The 23,185-nt window shown below is 45.5% G+C and overlaps 2 protein-coding genes and 1 long non-coding RNA gene across 9 annotated transcripts; 1 reads left to right on the top strand and 2 right to left on the bottom strand.

Moving 5' to 3' along the window:
* Positions 1-1,228: 1,228 nt before the first annotated feature.
* Positions 1,229-6,810, bottom strand: tmem50a (transmembrane protein 50A). Its single transcript, XM_029675252.2, has 7 exons — positions 6,702-6,810; positions 3,174-3,284; positions 2,963-3,075; positions 2,764-2,831; positions 2,375-2,467; positions 2,193-2,253; positions 1,229-2,093 (listed from the first exon to the last, which is right to left on the bottom strand). The coding sequence occupies exons 2-7, from the start codon at positions 3,273-3,275 to the stop codon at positions 2,048-2,050; spliced, it is 483 nt and encodes a 160-aa protein (XP_029531112.1). The 5' UTR covers positions 3,276-3,284; positions 6,702-6,810; the 3' UTR covers positions 1,229-2,047.
* Positions 6,811-7,239: 429 nt separating this feature from the next.
* LOC135574351 (uncharacterized) lies at positions 7,240-11,093 on the bottom strand. The gene is made up of 2 exons (XR_010465391.1): positions 8,724-11,093; positions 7,240-8,320 (listed from the first exon to the last, which is right to left on the bottom strand). It is a non-coding gene; the product is annotated as an uncharacterized LOC135574351 (long non-coding RNA).
* Positions 11,094-17,901: 6,808 nt separating this feature from the next.
* rsrp1 (arginine/serine-rich protein 1) lies at positions 17,902-22,767 on the top strand. 7 transcript variants are annotated; one of them, XM_029675250.2, is made up of 5 exons: positions 17,910-18,191; positions 18,666-19,266; positions 20,965-21,140; positions 22,209-22,289; positions 22,421-22,767. In XM_029675250.2, exons 2-5 carry the CDS (start codon positions 18,666-18,668, stop codon positions 22,577-22,579), a joined length of 1,017 nt encoding a protein of 338 aa, XP_029531110.2. In that variant the 5' UTR covers positions 17,910-18,191; the 3' UTR covers positions 22,580-22,767. The 7 variants fall into 7 exon arrangements, 1 of the variants encoding a protein (XP_029531110.2); XR_003864940.2 differs by lacking the exon at positions 22,421-22,767 and having other exon boundaries at positions 17,902-18,191; positions 20,965-21,513; positions 21,797-22,289; XR_003864939.2 differs by lacking the exon at positions 22,421-22,767 and having other exon boundaries at positions 17,902-18,191; positions 20,965-21,513; positions 21,794-22,289.
* Positions 22,768-23,185: the final 418 nt, after the last annotated feature.

Raw genomic sequence — 23,185 nt, 5'->3', positions numbered from 1 at the left:
AGCAGGTTTTCATCAAGGATCTCTCTGTATTTTGCTCCGTTCATTTTTCCCTCGATCCTGACTAGTCTCCCAGTTCCTACCTCTCAAAAAATCCCCACAGCATAATGCTGCCACCACCATGCTTCACCGCAGGGATGGTGCCAGATTTCCTCCAAACGTGACGCTTAGCATTCAGGCCAAAGAGTTCAATCTTGGTTTCATCAGACCAGAAAATCTTGTTTATCATGGTCTGAGATTCCTTTAGGTGGCTTTTGGCAAACTCTAAGCGGGCTGTCATGTGCCTTTTACTGATGAGTGGCTTCCGTCTGGCCACTCTACCATAAAGGCCTGATTGGTGTAGTGCTGCAGAGGGGGTTGTCCTGGATGTTCTCCCATCTCCACAGAGGAACTCTGGAGCTCTGTCAGAATGACCAATGGGTTACCAAGGCCCTTCTCCCCTGATTGCTCAGTTTGGCCGGGCAGCCAGCTCTAGGTCTTGGTGGTTCCAAACATCTTCCATTTAAGAATGATGGAGGCCACTGTGTTCTTGGGGACCTTCAATGCTGCAGACATTTTTTGTTACCCTTCTCCAGATCTGTGCCTCAACACAATCCTGTCTCAGAGCTCTGAGATAGACTGTTCTCTGTAATGGGTAAGTATAACAATTAGATTTTCGTCTGCACTGATATCAACCTTGGGATCCCGGTACATTAAGGCAGCATTTCCCAAACTCGGTCCTCTGAACCCCAAAGGGTGTATGTTTTGGTTTTTGCCCTAACACTACACAGCTGATTCAAATGATCAAAGCTTGATGATTTGTTGAATATTTGAGTCAGCCACACACCCCTGGGTTCCAGAGGAGATTGGAAAACACTGCATTAAGTTACTGATAAACAAAGTAATCAATGATGAGTGAAATGCTCTGTTTGTATCAAACAATTAATTAGGTTAAAAATCCATGCAGTTTTATATCAAGCAATACATGTGCCTCTTGAAGTTATGCTGTCTAACCTAAATCATTGGAATGTTGGAAGATAAAAAGGAGACTAAAAGGTCTCCAGAGAGGTAATGTATCATTTTAACCATACAATATTCCCATGAATCTCCAAAATATTTTTTTGTTATTTCTTAGTATGTGAAAACTGCACTGTAATATACCATTGTGATTGTTGAGTCAAACTTCAAATATTAGCCAAGAGAACAGAGAAAATTGAACTGTGAGAGCTGTGCATAAAGACTCATCTCACACTTGTTTTACATTTTCTATTTAATGCTGCCATAGTTGTTCAGGTTCAGTGATCTCAGTTTGGTTACTATACAAGTACTGTGAAAGTATAAGCATTGCAGTCAAATACATAGTCAAAGAACAGAGATGGTGGTCAGAGCATCGAAACCTCGGAATTAAATCCTTCCTTTAAACTACACCTTGAATTATGAACCATCAGATTATGGTTCAGTAGAATGGCTTAATTACAGACCCCACATCTCGACAATAGGAAAGACAAATTGCCCACATTAAAGGTTAAATTCTTATTATCAGTAACTGTATCATAAGAAAATAGGCTATTTACAAGACTAACACTTCCATAGATGTCATGCCCCCTCTGATGTATGCCCTCATCAGAAATCAAAATATTTCTAAACATTATTAGTGCACTAATGTGTATTGTAAAAACAATAAAAAGGAAAATAATAATCTGCTCATTTATTATTTTGCACAGTTTCCAAGATAAATAATGGAAGGTAGTAAATTATTCTAACAGAATGGCTCCACACATTTGGAGTGAAAAGACACCTAGATCCCATTACAAGAATTCAAAAGAAAAGAACATTGAATTAAAAGATGGAACAGCAAATGATGCTTTAGTAAAATGTACATTTGTACAGCAACAACCAACCTACTTATAAATTAAACAAGTTCATCTAAAAAGCAAAATTATAAAGTCATTATATAAAGTGAATATTTTCTAACGCTTGAAAGACGGAAGGTAGTGTTTTGACAGGCCAAAGCGTACACTACTGTCTCATACAATAAGAGAACAGATAGTATGACAGTTGACAGAAACCATTACTGCCACAAGTCTTCAGTGCGTCCAAACTTAAACACCAAGCCCCTGGAGGAAAAGATTGGGGGTTTATTTAGAGAAAAGAACTACCATAGACATTGTGTTCTATAATACTAAGGTCAAACATAAATAAAACGTAATACTTACCCAAAGAAAATGAATGCATTTTGGAAGAAAACCGCAATACCAGGATACACAACAGGTTTCTCTGTAAACATAAATAATACCTTTATCATTCTTTACGTTTTGCACAGTGACGGTTCAATGTCGATGAGCTGTTTGTTTGGGGTACATAACAAGCACATGCTGAGTGGGCATGCTGGACTTACTGGGCACTACGAAGCCTCCAAACAGGATCCACATGGAAGCGATGAGAGAGCCGAACGCCAGCATGAAGCCAATGAAGAGCCACACACGAGCTCCTGCAATCAGTGATACAAAGAGTTGGGAGGGATTCATTCGTGTCTGAAGGTCTCTTATTTAAACTCTATGTATGTGGGTGTATATATATATATATATATATATGTGTGTGTATTCTTATAGCAAGAAGTCACCAAAGAAGTCAAAAACTGGGCCCCCAGAATTAGGTAAATCATGTTACTGCAGAGGTCAAAACAATACAAACATATACAGCGAGCAATGCCGCTCAGAGCTGAACTTATCTACATCAATCTGCATTTAGAGTCAACTCCTAACTTCTAATCTCTCATACACATACCTGTCTGCCCAATGCAACCTTCACTGTAGCTGTCCCCTCTCACCTGGCCATTCGAGACAGCATTGATCCTAGATAGGTACCAAAGACAAAAGTTGAAAGAGTTAAATGTATTTAAGGAAGATTTGAACAGATAGTTCCTGAATTAAAATGAGACTGACCCCAAACCTGTATGACACATTCCCAACACAGCATGACTTACATGAGAAAAGCCACAGTAGCGATGACTCCACATGTGTGATAGGCATGATGGAAGACCGCCTCATCTGGATATTTCACAGCTGCATCAATGATTATCCACCAACCAGTGAAAAACTGCAAGAACATGAATTAAGATTTAGGCGATATGCCGCCGCCTTTTCCTCTTTACAGTGATCTAAGGTTTTCAAATGTAATAGCAAAGTAGAACCTACCAGGACTCCAGCAGCTATAGATGCCATGGTGTTTCGCCTCTCTCCCCAGTCCACATTGCACTCGCAGTCTCCGCATCGGACACTGTCCAAAAACCCTGACATGGTACTGAGCTGAAAAGTGAAGGGAAAAGGAGCTGGGTTAAAGAGTAACAGACACATGCAGGGATGGAGTTGACTATTACAGCTAGGTAGCTAATTACAGTTCATGTATAATTCCTGCACCGTGAATAAATTCACTTTTCCCATCAAGAAAATATTCTAAACTCTATTCTAAAATGTTGCACAGACACTAGTTTGTGAGATGACAGATGCCAGGCACCCACTCCACACATACAGAGTAAAGGTCTTCAAAACAAATAAAATACCAATAAAATAAAAGGTTTCAGAGAGGATTCAAGACAGACGGGGTTCATCTGACAATTGATGCAGTTGCGCAGAATAAAAACAAAATGGTGATTCAACTCAAGTTTAAAACAATTCACTAATACAGATTATTACCAAGTGCTAAAACAATAATCAACTAAAATATTGGACCCATTCCGAAATCTATCCTTGGCTTTCCCAACCGACACTAATAAATGTATTTATTTTAAAAAATGAGACCCGTTCCCAAATGGACAGTCATACCCGTTCCAAAAAGGCCCGTGGAAAAACAGACCAGTGCCGGTTCGGATCCGAAGACCCTTTCAGATCCAAGAATATAAAGAAACCCCAGACTGGGCACCGTCAATAAACAAGCAATATTGGCCAAACTATCCACAGTTACGTGTCCTTAACTGCCAATAACACATTACAAAAAACTGTTGCGTTTCGATGTGTAACAACTTCAAAACGTTATAGCCTATTGTTTTATTGGTTTTTACTTTCCTAAAATAATAATTGTCTACCTCACGGTTCAGCTGTCAGAGATTCGGTCATTGCATGCATACAGACCTATCAGCCTGGGCATCCACCTCATTATACTAATATTTAAAATATAAAAAGGCCTAGCCCTAGAGAAACTAAGAAAATGATAAAAGACATGCAAGCGTCATATTCCTGACACCAACATGCATTCTGTCAAACATCCTTTCTGAATTTAAAAGTAATCCTCAAATGAATCATCTAGTTTTTCAAAAGTATCTGATTTCACATTTTTTGCTGGTAACGTAACAGTTACCGTTTTTGTAACCCCTTACATGTAACAGATTACATGTAATCTGTTACGCCCCAACCCTGATTGTTAGATTAAAAGGGATATCCTTGTCTCAACGAGCACCAGTGACTCCTGTGGAGGGCCGGGCGCAGTGCACGCTAACCAAGGTCACCAGGTGCACGGTGTTTCCTCCGACACATTGGTGTGGCTGGCTTCCGGGTTGGATGCGCGCTGTGTTAAGAAGCAGTGCGGCTTGGTTGGGTTGTGTTTTTCAGAGGGCGCATGGCTTTCGACCTTCGTCTCTCCCAAGCCCATACGGGAGTTGTAGCAATGAGACAAGATAGTAATTACTATCAATTGGATACCACGAAATTGGGGAGAAAAAGGGGGTAAAATGTATTTAATTTAAAAAAGAGTAACTCTGGTATGCCTAAAACATTCTTCCTCCCCTCAAATTCAACGGTCAGAGTCAGTTGGAGCGCCAGTGTCCATTCCTTTAAGCCTAGTAATAGCCATACCACACCAAAACTTCTCAAAAGTTTCTTAACTTACTTTTGATATTACCCTAATAAAGTTAATTAATTGTGTATAGGGAAAATGCAAACAGGTTATTATATTGCGGCATTAAATTAAGTTTTACATCTAGCCCTCTGCTTTTTCCTTTGAGTGCAAGTAACCCTATAGTAGGCCTACCCATCATTATATTATAGCAAAAACATTACAGTTGGAGCTTAATTTGGCCAAAGAAAATACTCAACAGAATGAAACACACATATTGCATATTTAAATAACTGGTTAAACCTTCAGAAACGTTTTCAACAGGCTAGGCCTATAATTGCAGCAATTACCAAAGGAGGCAAGTTCCTACCATAGGCCTACCCAACAAACGACAGAAATAGGATAATGATATTAATTTCACAACAGGTCTTCTTTGAACCTATTTTAAAAGAAATACAGAGCACAAAATAAAAACAGTATAAACTTAATTTAGAAAATTCTCAACAAAATGAAACATAACTATTTTTTTATATTTAAATAACTGGTTTAGATATGTAAATAGGACTAAAATAATAATATAATATAATAAAAACGAAAAATAAATAAAAAGTACAAAATTGCATTAAACCTGAATAGCGGGTTGCACACAGTACACCTGGTCTGATTACGTTATCCTCATCTTTGTCCACTACAATATTAAAACTTTCCCCCAAGGAGGACAATCCCCTTTTCGGCTTATTTTCACTATACTCTTAATAAATTGTATTGAGTCGCAATTGGCTTACACAAATAGCCTCACAAATTAAATGAGCAGAGGAAGGATCCAAATCGGGTCCAGTCAGTAAATAACGTTTACCCAGACCAGTGCCGTTTATATCAGACCCGAGACAAAAATCCAAATGTAGGACCTGCTTCCAGGTCGTTTCTCGGAATATCTGGTATGTTGGACCCGTGAAGACGTCTAATAGAGACATAGTAATGGCGTATTTTTGTAGGCACCAACTCTGCCATGGTTCGTTGCACCAAGCCTATGGAGAGAATTGGATGATAAACGCGAAACATAATGTCTGCGATAAACACAGGTTTAGGAGATCTTATGTTTTGTTCTACGAGAAATATCCATCAGCTAACGTCACTTTGTGTATTTTTAATCATTTATAAGATCAAAGGCTAAGACATTCATAAAGGGCATGTTAATTTACTGTTATTATCCCAGATAACAAAACGTATAAAATCATTTTTTCTCATACCTTTTTTCGCCGTTTATACCAAAACCCATTTTTTTGCCATTAATTTTCCCATCGGGATGCCTGAACGAACCAGAGAACTCGTTTCCCGGATTTTAGGACTACAAGGACTTCATGGGACATGTAGTCTAGCTATGTTTCCAACAGCTTAAAACTGCGACAGAGGAAACGATTGTTAAATTGGCAAGGGTCTGCTATCGATCCTGGGGCCGTCCGAGGATCCCGGCTCAGTATACCCGAGCTTTCAGTGCTAAGGATTCGCCTATTTAACTAACACCCCATGCATGATTTTTACCCCTATCCGTGTGTTAAGTCAGTTCGAGTGGAGTTAACAAAGAGCAATGTTGACGCTCTCAACCGCATAAGCTCTCAAACACGAAGAATCACACGAACAAACGTTTTCAGGAATCACACTAATTATGATAACTTACGTGTATATATATATAATTATTGTTTCAAATAAATCGATACTGCGACAGTCCCATTTGTGGGTTTGATCGCAGTCCATTGTTCAAAGCATTTCCTTCCTTGAAGGATCCTTTGTGTTGGGACACAACGCACAACCCAGTAACTCAAACTACAACATCTCAACGGCAATAACAAACACACATTAGAAATGGTACTGTCACCTAATATTCAGTTAATTACCTTTTCTTTTTGGGGTTCGTTATGGAACCCCTAGACGCCGTTTATTAGCCTATACTTTGCTTCTGAGAGAGCAGAGACACGCGCCTGCTCAGTTCACTTTCCACGCCTCTTTGATGTTGGATGCGCCAATGCCATTTTTGTAGATCGGCACAGTACTGTACTCACCATAGATTGTTCAATGTTCATCAATTCAGTAGATTAAATACCACACTTAAATAAAACGTACGTTTCAATTGCACTATTTTATAATAATAGTAAAACAATTTGAAAAGAGAATTTAGAGCTATGTTACGTCAGGATAATCACTATGGGCCAGTGGGCATACAGTGTAAGCTACTGTAACCACTCACTGTCTGCATCTCTCTGGCATAGTAGAGGGGAAACCATTGGTTAGAGGATTGTTTCATGACTTTCCATTTCCACGAGACAGTCACATGAGATCACAAGTGTCATATGACTTGCTTTCTTTTCTTTTTCTACCCTTTGTAAAAAAATATATATGACTAGAGCATCAGAATGTATAGCATGATGATATAAGTAACGTTTCTGACAATGTTTACATTCATCTTTATTAACATGTGGTCAATACATAGGAATGGAAGGTTAAAACAAATGCCTGATAATCATAACTTTTTGCATGACATTTTCATAAAATACAGCTGTAGTACTTTCCATAATGGTATACCATTGTTTACAATAACAATAGAATTCAGATATGGCTGATACTTAAGTTGCTAAAAAGCATATCAACTGTAGGAGGGCCTTGGGAGTCCAACCATTTTCACTCATGCCCTGTGACTCAGAAACAGTCTCAAAAGTAATAAACAAAGGGAGGTGTTGGTGTCATGATGTGCAATCTCATTGCAAAAAATTGTCTTTATCTCCAGTGTAGTAACTCCAGGCACAGGAGAACCTGCTGGTGACCTAGATTGCTCCCAGCACAGCTGCAGAAGTCATAGGTGGAGGAGGGATGAGTGATTGGGTAACAGACGAAAGGGGAAACAGAGTGAGGGAAGTAGGACAGAGAGCTATAGTCAATAAACTGTCAAATTGAGAAGATGCTGAATCATTTTGTTGCAACGCCAGTGAGATGTGGCCCTTATTGATATGTGCTGTTGGGTGTGTAAAGAAGACAGATCAATGCAACAGACAGGGCTGTCAATTATCATCCAGAGAACATGGCATGGTACTCCCACATTGCTTACTTATGTGTATAGACATTATATGAATGAAAAAGGTGTGGGTAAAACAGTATGTACATTTTATTAAAGTGACCAGTGTTCAATGACTATGTAGATAGGGCAGCAGTTCCTAAGGTGCAGGGTAGAGTACCAGGTGGAAGCCAGCTGGTACCAAATAAAATGTTATTGGTCACATACAGTACACATGGTTAGCAGATGTTATTGCGAGTGTAGCGAAATGCTTGTGCTTCTAGTTCCGACAGAGCAGCAATATCTAACAAGTAATCTAATAATTCCACAACAACCTAATTCACACAAATCTAAGTAAAGGATAAGGTACTGGGCGGAGGCTACTTAACACGTCTGATGGCCTGGAAATAGAAGTTGTTTTTCAGTCTCTCCATCCCAGCTTTGATGCACCTGAACTGTCTCCGCCCTCTAGATGGTAGCCGGGTGATACATCATAATAAAAGGTAATACATTTTAAAAGTTCAAATCCAAATCTTTATGACAAGGCCCACAGAAATCCTATTGAATTAATAGGGATTCTACATGTAATTTGATGATTAAGCACGTGCATACATACTGGGAAGAAATTACATTACTTTCACCCCTGCTTATTATCAGAAAATGTCGCTGTAGTGATAAACGTTCCATTAGAAGTGTTAATATCTATCAGTATTAACACAGGAATAAGGTCAAAAGTACACTGTGTGAGTTGACAAAATAATTATATTCAACTAGGTAGAGATGCATGCTACTGCCTCACAGAGCTAAATGTGAGACAGGTTTCTGAAAGTGTATGTGAAACCAATGTGTGTGACAGTATAAGTGATGTAACCTGGTAATGTTGGTTAATGTGGATATGTACTGGATAGACAAGAGCTGCAATGATCTGGAACACAAGTCACTGAGGTTACACCTCTAGTGTGTTCTGGTTGGCCCTCTGGATGCAGTTGAACACCTGCTCCTTGTCACTGTACATGGTAGGATACTGCCCAGGAGGAGATACAAAAAGACAGTGATAAGTACCATATTTCTCTGAGCTCCTTGTGCCAGAAATTAGGGATAGTATAGTATCTGTGTACCACAACTGCATAATCATCATTACGCTTCTAACACACCGACAGCGTAATTGTGCAAAATAGTATGAAGCATCATCTGGATATGTATGCAACAGAAGTTCCACATTCCACATTCTGCTACCATTTCTGTCAAGCCGTCTACGCATGTTTGATGTATGCACCACACCGAACGGACTGCCTCTGCAACGCAATGCTGCAAGGCAAACGCAGTGTTTCATTGGAAATTAATGTCCTTCTGGTGTACCAAAATGCAATTATGCTGTCGGTGTGTTCGAAGCGTTATACCCTGACTATACACTGTTGGCATCGCGTGCGCGATCATTGCAAAATAAATGTAGATATCTATATTATTCAATTATTGCACCCACACTGCTCACGCGTGTCAACGAGCATCTGCGTTGCCAAGTGCTAAAATAGCTAGCCAACGTCTACCGAATAGAACTTCCTCACTCAACAACCCGGTCGCATTCCGCTTCGCTCCACAGGTAGTATCACATTTTCATTTCATTTCATTACAGTACAACGGTTTGATTTGTTTGATCGTAGCTAGCTACATAGCTAGCTACATAGCCGTCTTTGTATCAAAGATAATTGTGTAGTCTAGAGCGATTTTCTAGGTTAGCTAGCCAGCTATTGTCGTTCTTTTAACGCAACGTAACGTAATCAACACTGCTAGCTAGCCAGCTAGCCCCCGAATAGCAGCACTGTAGAAACTATCACACTCAACGGAACGACTTGATTAGTGTAGTGTCAACAACGCAGCCACTGCCAGCTAGCCTACAAAGTCAACAACGCAGCCACTGCCAGCTAGCCTACTTCAGCAGTACTGTATCATTTTAATCATTTTAGTCAATAAGATTCTTGCTACGTAAGCTTAACTTTCTGAACATTGGAGACGTGTAGTCCACTTGTCATTCCAATCTCCTTTGCATTAGCGTAGCCTCTTCTGTAGCCTGTCAACTATGTGTCTGTCTATCCCTGTTCTCTCCTCTCTGCACAGACCATACAAACGCTCCACACCGCATGGCCGCGGCCACCCTAATCTGGTGGTCCCAGCGCGCACGACCCACGTGGAGTTCCAGGTCTCCAGTAGCCTCTGGAACTGCCGATCTGCGGCCAACAAGGCAGAGTTCATCTCAGCCTATGCCTCCCTCCAGTCCCTCGACTTCTTGGCACTGACGGAAACATGGATCACCACAGACAACACCGCTACTCCTACTGCTCTCTCTTCGTCCGCCCACGTGTTCTCGCACACCCCGAGAGCTTCTGGTCAGCGGGGTGGTGGCACCGGGATCCTCATCTCTCCCAAGTGGTCATTCTCTCTTTCTCCCCTTACCCATCTGTCTATCGCCTCCTTTGAATTCCATGCTGTCACAGTTACCAGCCCTTTCAAGCTTAACATCCTTATCATTTATCGCCCTCCAGGTTCCCTCGGAGAGTTCATCAATGAGCTTGATGCCTTGATAAGCTCCTTTCCTGAGGACGGCTCACCTCTCACAGTTCTGGGCGACTTTAACCTCCCCACGTCTACCTTTGACTCATTCCTCTCTGCCTCCTTCTTTCCACTCCTCTCCTCTTTTGACCTCACCCTCTCACCTTCCCCCCCTACTCACAAGGCAGGCAATACGCTCGACCTCAAATTTACTAGATGCTGTTCTTCCACTAACCTCATTGCAACTCCCCTCCAAGTCTCCGACCACTACCTTGTATCCTTTTCCCTCTCGCTCTCATCCAACACTTCCCACACTGCCCCTACTCGGATGGTATCGCGCCGTCCCAACCTTCGCTCTCTCTCCCCCGCTACTCTCTCCTCTTCCATCCTATCATCTCTTCCCTCTGCTCAAACCTTCTCCAACCTATCTCCTGATTCTGCCTCCTCAACCCTCCTCTCCTCCCTTTCTGCATCCTTTGACTCTCTATGTCCCCTATCCTCCAGGCCGGCTCGGTCCTCCCCTCCCGCTCCGTGGCTCGACGACTCCTTGCGAGCTCACAGAACAGGGCTCCGGGCAGCCGAGCGGAAATGGAGGAAAACTCGCCTCCCTGCGGACCTGGCATCCTTTCACTCCCTCCCCTCTACATTTTCCTCTTCGGTCTCTGCTGCTAAAGCCACTTTCTACCACTCTAAATTCCAAGCATCTGCCTCTAACCCTAGGAAGCTCTTTGCCACCTTCTCCTCCCTCCTGAATCCTCCTCCCCTCCCCCTCCTCCCTCTCTGCAGATGATTTCGTCAACCATTTTGAAAAGAAGGTCGACGACATCCGATCCTCGTTTGCTAAGTCAAACGACACAGCTGGTTCTGCTCACACTGCCCTACCCTGTGCTCTGACCTCTTTCTCCCTCTCTCTCCAGATGAAATCTCGCGTCTTGTGACGGCCGGCCGCCCAACAACCTGCCCGCTTGACCCTATCCCCTCCTCTCTTCTCCAGACCATTTCCGGAGACCTTCTCCCTTACCTCACCTCGCTCATCAACTCATCCCTGACCGCTGGCTACGTCCCTTCCGTCTTCAAGAGAGCGAGAGTTGCACCCCTTCTGAAAAAACCTACACTCGATCCCTCCGATGTCAACAACTACAGACCAGTATCCCTTCTTTCTTTTCTCTCCAAAACTCTTGAACGTGCCGTCCTTGGCCAGCTCTCCCGCTATCTCTCTCAGAATGACCTTCTTGATCAAAATCAGTCAGGTTTCAAGACTAGTCATTCAACTGAGACTGCTCTTCTCTGTATCACGGAGGCGCTCCACACTGCTAAAGCTAACTCTCTCTCCTCTGCTCTCATCCTTCTAGACCTATCGGCTGCCTTCGATACTGTGAACCATCAGATCCTCCTCTCCACCCTCTCCGAGTTGGGCATCTCCGGCGCGGCCCACGCTTGGATTGCGTCCTACCTGACAGGTCGCTCCTACCAGGTGGCGTGGCGAGAATCTGTCTCCTCACCACGCGCTCTCACCACTGGCGTCCCCCAGGGCTCTGTTCTAGGCCCTCTCCTATTCTCGCTATACACCAAGTCACTTGGCTCTGTCATAACCTCACATGGTCTCTCCTATCATTGCTATGCAGACGACACACAATTAATCTTCTCCTTTCCCCCTTCTGATGACCAGGTGGCGAGTCGCATCTCTGCATGTTTGGCAGACATATCAGTGTGGATGACGGATCACCACCTCAAGCTGAACCTCGGCAAGACGGAGCTGCTCTTCCTCCCGGGGAAGGACTGCCCGTTCCATGATCTCGCCATCACGGTTGACAACTCCATTGTGTCCTCCTCCCAAAGCGCTAAGAACCTTGGCGTGATCCTGGACAACACCCTGTCGTTCTCAACTAACATCAAGGCGGTGGCCCGTTCCTGTAGGTTCATGCTCCACAACATCCGCAGAGTACGACCCTGCCTCACACAGGAAGCGGCGCAGGTCCTAATCCAGGCACTTGTCATCTCCCGTCTGGATTACTGCAACTCGCTGTTGGCTGGGCTCCCTGCCTGTGCCATTAAACCCCTACAACTCATCCAGAACGCCGCAGCCCGTCTGGTGTTCAACCTTCCCAAGTTCTCTCACGTCACCCCGCTCCTCCGCTCCCTCCACTGGCTTCCAGTTGAAGCTCGCATCCGCTACAAGACCATGGTGCTTGCCTACGGAGCTGTGAGGGGAACGGCACCTCAGTACCTCCAGGCTCTGATCAGGCCCTACACCCAAACAAGGGCACTGCGTTCATCCACCTCTGGCCTGCTCGCCTCCCTTCCACTGAGGAAGTACAGTTCCCGCTCAGCCCAGTCAAAACTGTTCGCTGCTCTGGCCCCCCAATGGTGGAACAAACTCCCTCACGACGCCAGGACAGCGGAGTCAATCACCACCTTCCGGAGACACCTGAAACCCCACCTCTTTAAGGAATACCTAGGATAGGATAAAGTAATCCTTCTCACCCCCCTTAAAAGATTTAGATGCACTATTGTAAAGTGGCTGTTCCACTGGATGTCATAACGTGAACGCACCAATTTGTAAGTCGCTCTGGATAAGAGCGTCTGCTAAATGACTTAAATGTAATGTAAATGTAGAAGTCAATTCTATTTGTGATGCAGATCCCGCTGCAAGTCCTAACTATCCCATCTCCTGTATTTATACTGCACTAGCAAGTTCACTTATGCGTTTTTCTTGCCCCATTCAAGTCTACTCATGTCTGGCAAGAAGTGACTGACTGATATTGCATGAAGCTCCCAATTAGAGCAGGATTGTTTATTTTATTTTATGTATTTAACTAGGCAAGTCCGTTCAGAACAAATTCTTATTTACAATGATAGGGTTTGGCAGGGTTAGGCTAACAACGCTGGGCAAATTGTGCGCTGCCCTATAGGACTCCCAATAACGGCCAGTTGTGATACACCCTAGAATCCAACCAGGGTCTGTAGTGACACCTCTAGCGCCGAGAGAGTGCCCTAGACCACTGTACCACTCGGGAGCCTCAGATCATTGGGCTATGTTCCAGGTGGTTTACAGGGCTAAAATATACTGTAGCGACCCGCACAGAAAGCTGTGTGTTATGTGTTAGGCTAGTAGGTGATTATGTTGTACTTACCAGTACCCAGTGTTCGCGGGGTCCGACATGCAAATCAACCTGCTATCTGCCAATCACGGGAATGCCTGGAATGTTCTGATGCCGGGCATCCTGGCGGTTGGCGGAGTGGCGTGGAGGGGGGTTGGGCAGGGGGATGGAGCATTGGAAGTTAAGACCAGGTTTAGCCTTTGGGCTCTCTCTTATGTCTGGGCTTCACAAGAGAAGGTCACGATTGGCTTGTGGGTTATCTTTCATTTATTTGGCGTGGGCTATGGCCAAACAGTAGCCTGTGTAAAGTTGGTTTAATAAACCATCAATTCGTAAACTCAATCCTCTGCCTAGCTACCGTAGGTGTGAACGGGGGTTGAAAATACTTCGAGGGAAAGTGAAGGTGGAGGTAGGGGACGATTATGGCCAAGGAGGTGCGTGTGCATGGATGTCGGAGGATCTGGATGAGGAGATCGCCAGGTCGTCGGATCCCAGTGGCCGCTTGAGGGAGGACGTTAGAGTGATGGCGGCTGAAGCCGGCATGAGTCCTTCGTCGACCGTGTTTCGCGCGGATTCTGGTGGGCGGACCGAGGAAAACTGCATTCTCCACTATCAGAGGACACTGGCAGTTCAAGGTCCTGTGCAACGCCCCAGCTACTTTTGAGCATTTGATGGACAGCATCCCCCGACAGCAGTGTCTGGTACACCTCGACGACATCCTGGCCCATGGCAGCTCCTTCCAGTCAGCCCTGGGGACGCTACGGCGTGTGCTGGAGAGGGTGGCTGCCGCTGGTCTGAAGCTCCACCCCGAGAAGTGCCACTTCATGAGGAGAGAGGTGTCCTTCTTGGGTCACCGAGTGGGGAAGGAGGGGATCAGCACCATGGAGGACAAGGTGGGGGCTGTAAGAGACTGGCCCACCCCCACCGAACAGCGTCAGCTGAAGAGCTTCCTGGGCCTGGCCTCGTACTACAGGAGGTTTGTACGGGGCTTCTCAAGCGTCGCTGCTCCCCTGAACTGCCTGCTGCCGAAGGACAAGGCTTTCACTTGGACAGTGGCGTGTGAGGAGGCGTTCAACACCCTGAAACGTGCACTGATTGAGGCCCCCGTGCTCGTCCCCCCTGACTTCACCTTGCCCTTTATCCTGGACACAGACTCGGGCAATGTGGGCATGGGTGGGGTGCTGGCCCAGGTGGGGCCAGAGGGGGAGAGTGTGGTGGCGTACTTAAGCAAAACATTTGACAAACATGAGCGCCGCTACCTTGTCACCCGGCGGGAGCTCTTGGCTGTTGTGGCTTCCGTCAAACACTTCAAGTACTACCTGGGTGGCCTGCCCTTTACTGTAAGGACTGACCCCTCTGCTCTCCAGTGGCTCATGTCAATCAGAGAGCCAGAGGGGCAGGTGGCACGCTGGTTGGAGAAGCTTCAGCCGTATGACTTCGCAGTGGTGCACAGGGCAGGGGCACTCCACTCCAACGCCGACGCCATGTCCCGTCGGCCCTGTACTGCAGACGGCTGCCGCCACTGTGAGCGGAGAGAGGGACGGGAGAGAGAGCTGTGTGCGGAGGGGGTCTGTGCCACAGTGTGTCGGGCGAGCGGGCCTGTCTGCTGTGAGCTGCAGACTGTCGACGTGGCTGAATGGGGGCAGCAGCAGGGACGGGACACAGACCTACAGCCAGTGCTACAGTGGGTAGAGGCGCAGGTGAGGCCACCATGGGAAGAGATGACAGCGCTCTCACTCGCGACCAAAGGGTTGTGGTCAAAGTTTGAGAGACTGCGGCTGGCTGATGGCGTGCTACAGCGGGCGTGGAAGGAGTCAGCTACGGGAGAGGAGAGGTGGCAGGTGGTGGTCCCAAAAGCATTGCGGGAGGCTGTGCTCCAGAGTACTCATGGGGGGGTGGGGACTGGACACTTTGGGGTCACAAAAACACTCCGCCGCCACTGTCAGGACTTTTACTGGGGGCAGCACAAGAGGGATGTGGAGGGCCCCCCAGGCCGCTCTCATGCTCAGCTCCAACAGTTCCCAGTGGGGGCTCCCATGGAGAGGGTGGGAGTGGATGTAGTTGGTCCGTTCCCCACCACAGACAGTGGAAACCGCTGGGTGCTCACGGCCATGGACTATTTCACAAAATGGCCCGAGGCCTATGCTCTGCCTGACCAGGAGGCAGAGACCATCGTCGATGCCCTGACAGCGGGGATGTTCAGCAGGTTTGGAGCTGCAGAGTCCATCCACAGCGACCAAGGCAGAAACTTTGAGTCCCGTGTGTTCGCCACCATGTGTGAGAGGCTGGGTATGCACAAGACCCGCACTACTCCTCTCCATCCTCAAAGTGATGGCCTTGTGGAGCGCTTCAACAAAACGCTTGGACAGCAGCTGGCCGTCGTCTCGTCCAAACACCAGCGTGACTGGGACAAGCACCTGCCTATGGTCCTCATGGCATGCCGCTCCGCTGTCCAAGACTCCACCTCCTGCACGCCTGCCCTCCTCATGCTGGGGAGAGAGATCCGCTCCCCTACGGAGATGGCGTTTGGTCGGCCCCTGGATATACCTCATGTTCCCCCGGGGCCGGAGTATGCCCGGAGACTCCAGGACCGCCCGGAGACAGCCCACACCTTCGCCAGAGAGCAGCTGGTGAATGCAGGTGAGGCAGAAGAGGAACTATGACGTGCACACCCGGGAAAGGCACTTTGTGGCTGGGGAGCTGGTCTGGGTCTACAGCCCCCCAAGGAAAAAAGGCAGATGCCACAATTTGGACAGTCACTGGGTGGGAGCCTGCAGTGTCCTGGAGAGGGTAGGGGAGGTTGTTTACCGGGTGCAGCTTCCTCCCAGAGGGAGAAAGGTGACACTGCACCAGGACAGGTTAGCCCCATACAGAGGGGAATCTTCTCCCCAAACCCCAGGAACCCCCACAATTCCCCTCTCTGGGGATGACATTCTCCAGGCACCCACCCACAGGTGCCGCAGACAAGGCTCCAGACAGCCCACTCCCCCTGTGTCAACGCGTGGTTCCCCAGAGCCACGGACTGTAATACCCGTTCCCGCTTCCTTGTCCCCCATATCCCTGCCTTCATCCCCTGGTTCCCAGAGGGGCACTCTGCGACCATCACGGCCACGCAGGTAAAGGAGACCTCTGGGTCGCTTCAGAGACCTAGTTTGTTCCCTCCGGGGACGAGGGACTTTGTGGTGGGGTTGTGTAGCGACCCGCACAGACAGTTGTGTGTTCTGTGTTTGGCTAGTAGGTGGTTGTGTTGTACTTACCAGTACCCAGTGTTCGCGGGGTCCGACATGCCAATCAACCTGCTATCTGCCAATCACGGGAATGCCTGGAATGTTCTGATGCCAGGCATCCTGGCGCTTGGCAGAGTGGCGTGGAGGGGGGTTGGAGCATTGGAAGTTAAGACCAGGTTTAGCCTTTGTTCTCTCTCTTACGTCTGGGCTTCACAAGAGAAGGTCACGATTGGTTTGTGGGTTATCTTTCATTTATTTGGCGTGGGCTATGGCCAAACAGTAGCCTGTGTAAAGTTGGTTTAATAAACCGACATTTCGTAAACTCATTACAATACGTGTATGGCATTGCAGTGCAGTTATTCAATTTTCGCTCCATTTGACAGTTACATTATTTACTTACCGTCACATCGTATTTCTTTCTGGCAGCTCCAACTTTATTACTGAGAACTCAACATGATCCAGCTATAAAATTATGTAAATATGACATATCCGAAGCTTGATGGCACCAGCTCTAGAATTTCCATTACAAAAGAATAAAGGAAAACTGCGTTTGAGTCTTATTCGGAACTACAGTACTCAAATGTCCGACTTGTTAACTGGTTTAACGCGACACGTGTATATCTACAACCTGACATTTAGCAAGTCGGACATTTCCGAATGTCCCAGTTCCGACTAGTATGTAAACACAAAATTTGTATTTAACTAGGCAAGTCCGTTAAGAACAAATTCTTATTTACAAAGACAACCCACTGTTCCTAGGCTAACTTCCTTGTTCAGATTTTTAACTTGTCATCTCGGGGATTTGATCTAGCAACCTTTCTAACCTCTAGGCTACCTGCTGCCCTGCTTATGCTGAGGCTAAATAAAGGTCGAATAAAAATAAATACATCAAAATGGTACATATATGCTGTTTTCTCGCGATACATTATTTTCTCGTTGTGTTTAGTACGCTCCATATGTTTTATACAGTCTACTGATCTATACTGCCATATGGTTTGCTTGCCAGTAAACATAGCCAAAATAATGTTTTACTGCAACTCCAGTGTATTGAAGGTTTACAAAATCACCTGTTCAGCTCACTTCGCCGTCCTGTGGAAAGAGCGTAGACTATGCGCAGTGCCTGTAGCAAACTGACCCTCGTGAACAAGCGGAACTTTTTAAACTGGGTGGAATTTTCCACAGCGACACTCGATGACGTAGAGATTTTGTGTGGCTAGTTGTTTGGTCAAGCAACAGACAGATTTATTTCAGCCTTTGATACTTAGCTAGCTAGTTTAAAACTCGACGTTTTCATCTACATTTAATTCTATATGTAACCATTTGCTAGGTTTCTCTACGAAAGTTGCATTGAAACATTTAAATGTTATCTCGAAATTGATTGAATTTCATTACATAATCTAATTTACTAGCAGAATCGGATTCCTAGCGCCGAGTCGACTGAATTCAACGTAAATTCGCATTACGGTAAGTCGCATGCGGGTAAACTATAATTAGACTATGAAATACTGTAAAGACCATACAGGTAATTATTTGATAAAACGTTATATCCTGTCCAACCACATTCAGAAATGGACATAATATGAAGTTTACAACAACGTATAGTTAACTACTAGGAAGACAACAGCTACAGTTGTAAGTTACAGTATCTATAGCTAACGTTAGTTCTTCCAATATGGAATTTTCTACAGTTGTTCTAACTAATCCTACTCCCAACAGTTGTCAGTATAGTTATTCAATTTGGTCGTAGGTATTAAATCATTGTTATGCAATTTCAGGCGAACCCTATTTAAAAACATTGATGAGAAGTTTCACAATACGCATGTTTATGGTAATTAACGTTAGATATCTAACTATTGTACACACTTGTTTAATAGGCTAACTCCTTCCAATAACATGAATTTGATAGTCATTTGCTTTTATTTTATGTTTTTATTATAGATGCACACCAAGAAGACCGACGGGAAGGATTCACATGTTCAAATGGCCCAGGCCCCTCTGAGTGAAGGGCTAAGTTTGATCTTTGATCAGGATGCCCAATCCAGCTCTTCCCGTTCTCGTTACCCATCTAGAAGTAGTCATACCAGTAGCCAGTCCTCTGGCTCTAGACGACAACTTAAGCGAAATAATGTTCGTAGGGGACGTCACAGGTCCTCCACCAGTTCTTCGTCCTCCAGATCATCCCACTCATCCAACAGCAGCCCTCGGACCCGTCCCAGGTCCCGGTCACACCCGCGCTGCCACAGAGCCTCCACCAGCTCACGCTGCTGCCGTCAACATCAACAGGCACATGGACATAGGCGCCACCGCTCACCATCACGCTGTTACAGGGCCCACTCGCGCTCCTACAGCCCTTCCTCTTCCCCAGACAGGCCAAACCGCCACAGTTCCCGCTCCAGGTCAGCCAGCTGGAGCAGGGTTCATAGGGGGTTTGTGGGCAGGTACAAGTGCAGGTTTTCTGGATCACCCAACAGAAGCCACAAGACCTACACGAGCCGCTCCACATCTTCAGGACGCTCATTTGTCAGCCTCCGTATAGAGAGTAAGGCTTATGTTTATACACGGCTCAAAAAAATAAAGGGAACACTAAAATAACACATCCTAGATCTGAATGAATGAAATATTCTTATTAAATACTTTTTTCTTTACATAGTTGAATGTGCTGACAATGAAATCACATAAAAATTATCAATGGAAATTACATTTATCAACACGTGGAGGTCTGGATTTGGAATCACACTCAAAATTAAAGTGGAAAACCAAACTACAGGCTGATCCAACTTTGATGTAATGTCCTTAAAACAAGTCAAAATGAGGCTCAGTAGTGTGTGTGGCCTCCACGTGCCTGTATGACCTCCCTACAACGCCTGGGCATGCTCCTGATGAGGTGGCGGATGGTCTCCTGAGGGATCTCCTCCCAGACCTGGACTAAAGCATCCGCCAACTCCTGGACAGTCTGTGGTGCAACGTGGTGTTGGTGGATGGAGCGAGACATGATGTCCCAGATGTGCTCAATTGGATTCAGGTCTGGGGAACGGGCGGGCCAGTCCATAGCATCAATGCCTTCCTCTTGCAGGAACTGCTGACACACTCCAGCCACATGAGGTCTAGCATTGTCTTGCATTAGGAGGAACCCAGGGCCACCCACACCAGCATATGGTCTCCCAAGGGGTCTGAGGATCTCATCTCGGTACCTAATGGCAGTCAGGCTACCTCTGGCGAGCACATGGAGGGCTGTGCGGCCCCCCAAAGAAATGCCACCCCACACCATGACTGACCCACCACCAAACCGGTCATGCTGGAGGATGTTGCAGGCAGCAGAACGTTCTCCACGGCGTCTCCAGACTGTCACGTCTGTCACATGTGCTCAGTGTGAACCTGCTTTCATCTGTGAAAAGCACAGGGCGCCAGTGGCGAATTTACCAATCTTTGTGTTCTCTGGCAAATGCCAAACGTCCTGCACAGTGTTGGGCTGTAAGCACAACCCCCACCTGTGGACGTCGGGCCCTCATACCACCCCCATGGAGTCTGTTTCTGACCATTTGAGCAGACACATGCACATTTGTGGCCTGCTGGAGGTCATTTTGCAGGGCTCTGGCAGTGCTCCTCCTTGCACAAAGGCGGAGGTAGCGGTCCTGCCTGCTGGGTTGTTGCCCTCCTACGGCCTCCTCCACGTCTCCTGATGTGCTGGCCTGTCTCCTGGTAGCGCCTCCATGCTCTGGACACTACGCTGACAGACACAGCAAACCTTCTTGCCACATCTCGCATTGATGTGCCATCCTGGATGAGCTGCACTACCTGAGCCAGTTGTGTGGGTTGTAGACTCCGTCTCATGCTACCACTAGAGTGAAAGCACCGCCAGCATTCAAAAGTGACCAAAACATCAGCCAGGAAGCATAGAAACTGAGAACTGGTCTGTGGTCCCCACCTGTAGAACCACTCCTTTATTGGGGGTGTCTTGCTAAATAATTTCCACCTGTTGTCTATTCCATTTACACAACAGCATGTGGAAGGTATTGTCAATCAGTGTTGCTTCCTAAGTGGACAGTTTGATTTCACAGAAGTGTAATTGACTTCGAGTTACATTGTGTTGTTTAAGTGTTCCCTTTATTTTTTTGAGCAGTGTGTAATATATATATATATATATATTAATTTTAATTTTTGCTAGAACTTAATAGACTTATAATCAGCAGTAGACCTCTTTGTGTTTATGTAAATATGTCCTGTTTTCTTTCCTCAGAAAAGGAGGAACTCAGGACTACGAATGCCACCCAGGCACTGGGGATGGAGCAACTGGACCCTCCTGAGAGTGTGACGCCCATCCTGGAGGAGCAGCAACTGAAAACCGGACTAGCCACACCAGAACCAGAGGAATGGGTGAGACCAGAGCCACTCCCTCAAAAGAGTCTATCACAGGTGGGTGTTCAGGGAGATTTGATCATGTTGAAAATACCGTCTATGAACATGACACACACAGAAGAAGCCTAGCAATTGAAATTGCTCAAAGTTCAGTTGTTGACGTCATAACCGCACCACCTAGGCCATTTTAAAACACAGTCTGGATATCTTTCCCTACCATGTAGTCTGAACTTCAGGACTTCTGATTCTGTCTTCTGTGAAACTGCTTGTCTGTTAACCTTGCACCTGTCAGAGAACACACTTGCTCTGTTTGTATTTATTCCTGTTTTTGTAGATCTCATGAGTTGTCTTCTCTCCACGGCCCCTCGGATTAGGAGAATAAGAGGGCAGTCATGTGACTTGGGTGATGTCATTGCGTTTGCGTGAAAAGGTTATCTGATTAATCTTATCATGCTCACAATGCCAATGCAAGTCCAGTAGCAGGAATGGATTGTTTTGTCCAGCAATGGTACACTTAAATTATCTCACTGACTTCATGGTTTACCAATTCAGTTTGTAATGTCCCAATTCCTCACCTATGCTGTTTTCTCACACAGATGGATAGATACAATTAAAACATACTGACAATACTCCACATTGATAGAAATACATTTTTAGAACTCTGAATATGTGTGTTTACTTACAGTTGAAATGGGAACATTGTTATTTAGCAGAGTCTCCCTCCTACTCTCTGAAGAAGCGCAGGCGTTTGGACTGCGTTATTGTGACTATTCCTGACAAGAGAACTTTAAACAGATGGCCAACTCCCTCCGTCCGTATGCCAAAGATAAGTTGGTAATACACAAGTGGTGTTCTGAATGGTGTTTGGAAAACTGCACCATCATGCCACTCAAAGGATTTTTCTTTCTATAGTGTTTTGTTTGTTCTTAAAGCTACCCTTGTAAAAATCACATAATGAACAGATGCCTAGCTTTGACATCAATGAAGCAAGGGTGCATGGGAACTGCAGTTTGTTGAAACTATAGACAAGTGAGCTATTGCTCATCTAGGAGAATGTATTTGTGTTGATTGGGGAGACCTGAAATCAGCTGATCTGATTTTTACTCAACTGTTTTCTCGTTGCAGCAGAAGAGTGACATAGAGCCTGAGGATGCACCAAGCCCTAATATGTCTCCCAAGAAAAAGATGATCTCATTCAGTATTCATGTAAGTGATTGCAAGTATTTAGTTTAGCAGAAAACATGTATTTGACCATGCCTAGAATTTTCCTTGAATTATTTGGGCGTCACACTTAAATTCTATTCGATTCTGTGTTTCTCTTTCATTTGTTCACACAGAATTCAGTGGCCAAGCCCACAGCCATGGTTGCTTCCACCACATCAAAGGTAGCACACAGAGTGGAGAACTACACAGCGAGCAGGAACCCCTTTGGTCACTGGGTCCCAGTCAGAAAAACGGTCCAATCCTCCTTTTCTCGCACTTTGCTCAAACACTAACTTGCCACATCACGGTAATGTGTCAAGAGTACATGGACAATGTAAATACTGTATCATTTCTACTGATCTTATGGTAGATGATTTCTTTCAGATTTGAGTTAAGTGGGAAGAACATAATATTTCAGATGGGGTTACTTTTTTGGTGTCTAATGATGGTTAGTGATTCAATAAAGACACTTGAAATTAAATTCCTTGTTCATTGACTTTACTGTGTCTTTAAATGCATTTCATGCGATTCAACTAATTTTGCTGTGGGGTGGTGAGAACTTGGCAGTTTTAAAGATAATTCCCTGCAGTTCTACAGTCGTGGCCAAATGTTTTAAGAATGACACAAATATTAATTTTCAGTCTGCTGTCAGTTTGTATAATGGCAATTTGAATATACTCCAGAATGTTATGAAGAGTGATCAGATGAATTGCAATTAATTGCAAAGTCCCTCTATGCCATGCAAATGAACTGAATCCCCCAAAAACATTTCCACTGCATTTCAGCCCTGCCACAAAAGGACCAGCTGACATGTCAGTGACTCTCGTTAACACAGGTGTGAGTGTTGACGAGGACAAGGCTGGAGATCACTCTGTCATGCTGATTGGGTTTGAATAACA

The sequence above is a fragment of the Oncorhynchus nerka genome, linkage group LG12, assembly GCF_034236695.1.
Source record: "Oncorhynchus nerka isolate Pitt River linkage group LG12, Oner_Uvic_2.0, whole genome shotgun sequence".
Taxonomy (NCBI): Eukaryota; Metazoa; Chordata; class Actinopteri; order Salmoniformes; family Salmonidae; genus Oncorhynchus; species Oncorhynchus nerka.
The sequence above is the reverse complement of the archived record's forward strand: the minus strand, read 5'-3'. Positions and strand labels throughout refer to the sequence as shown.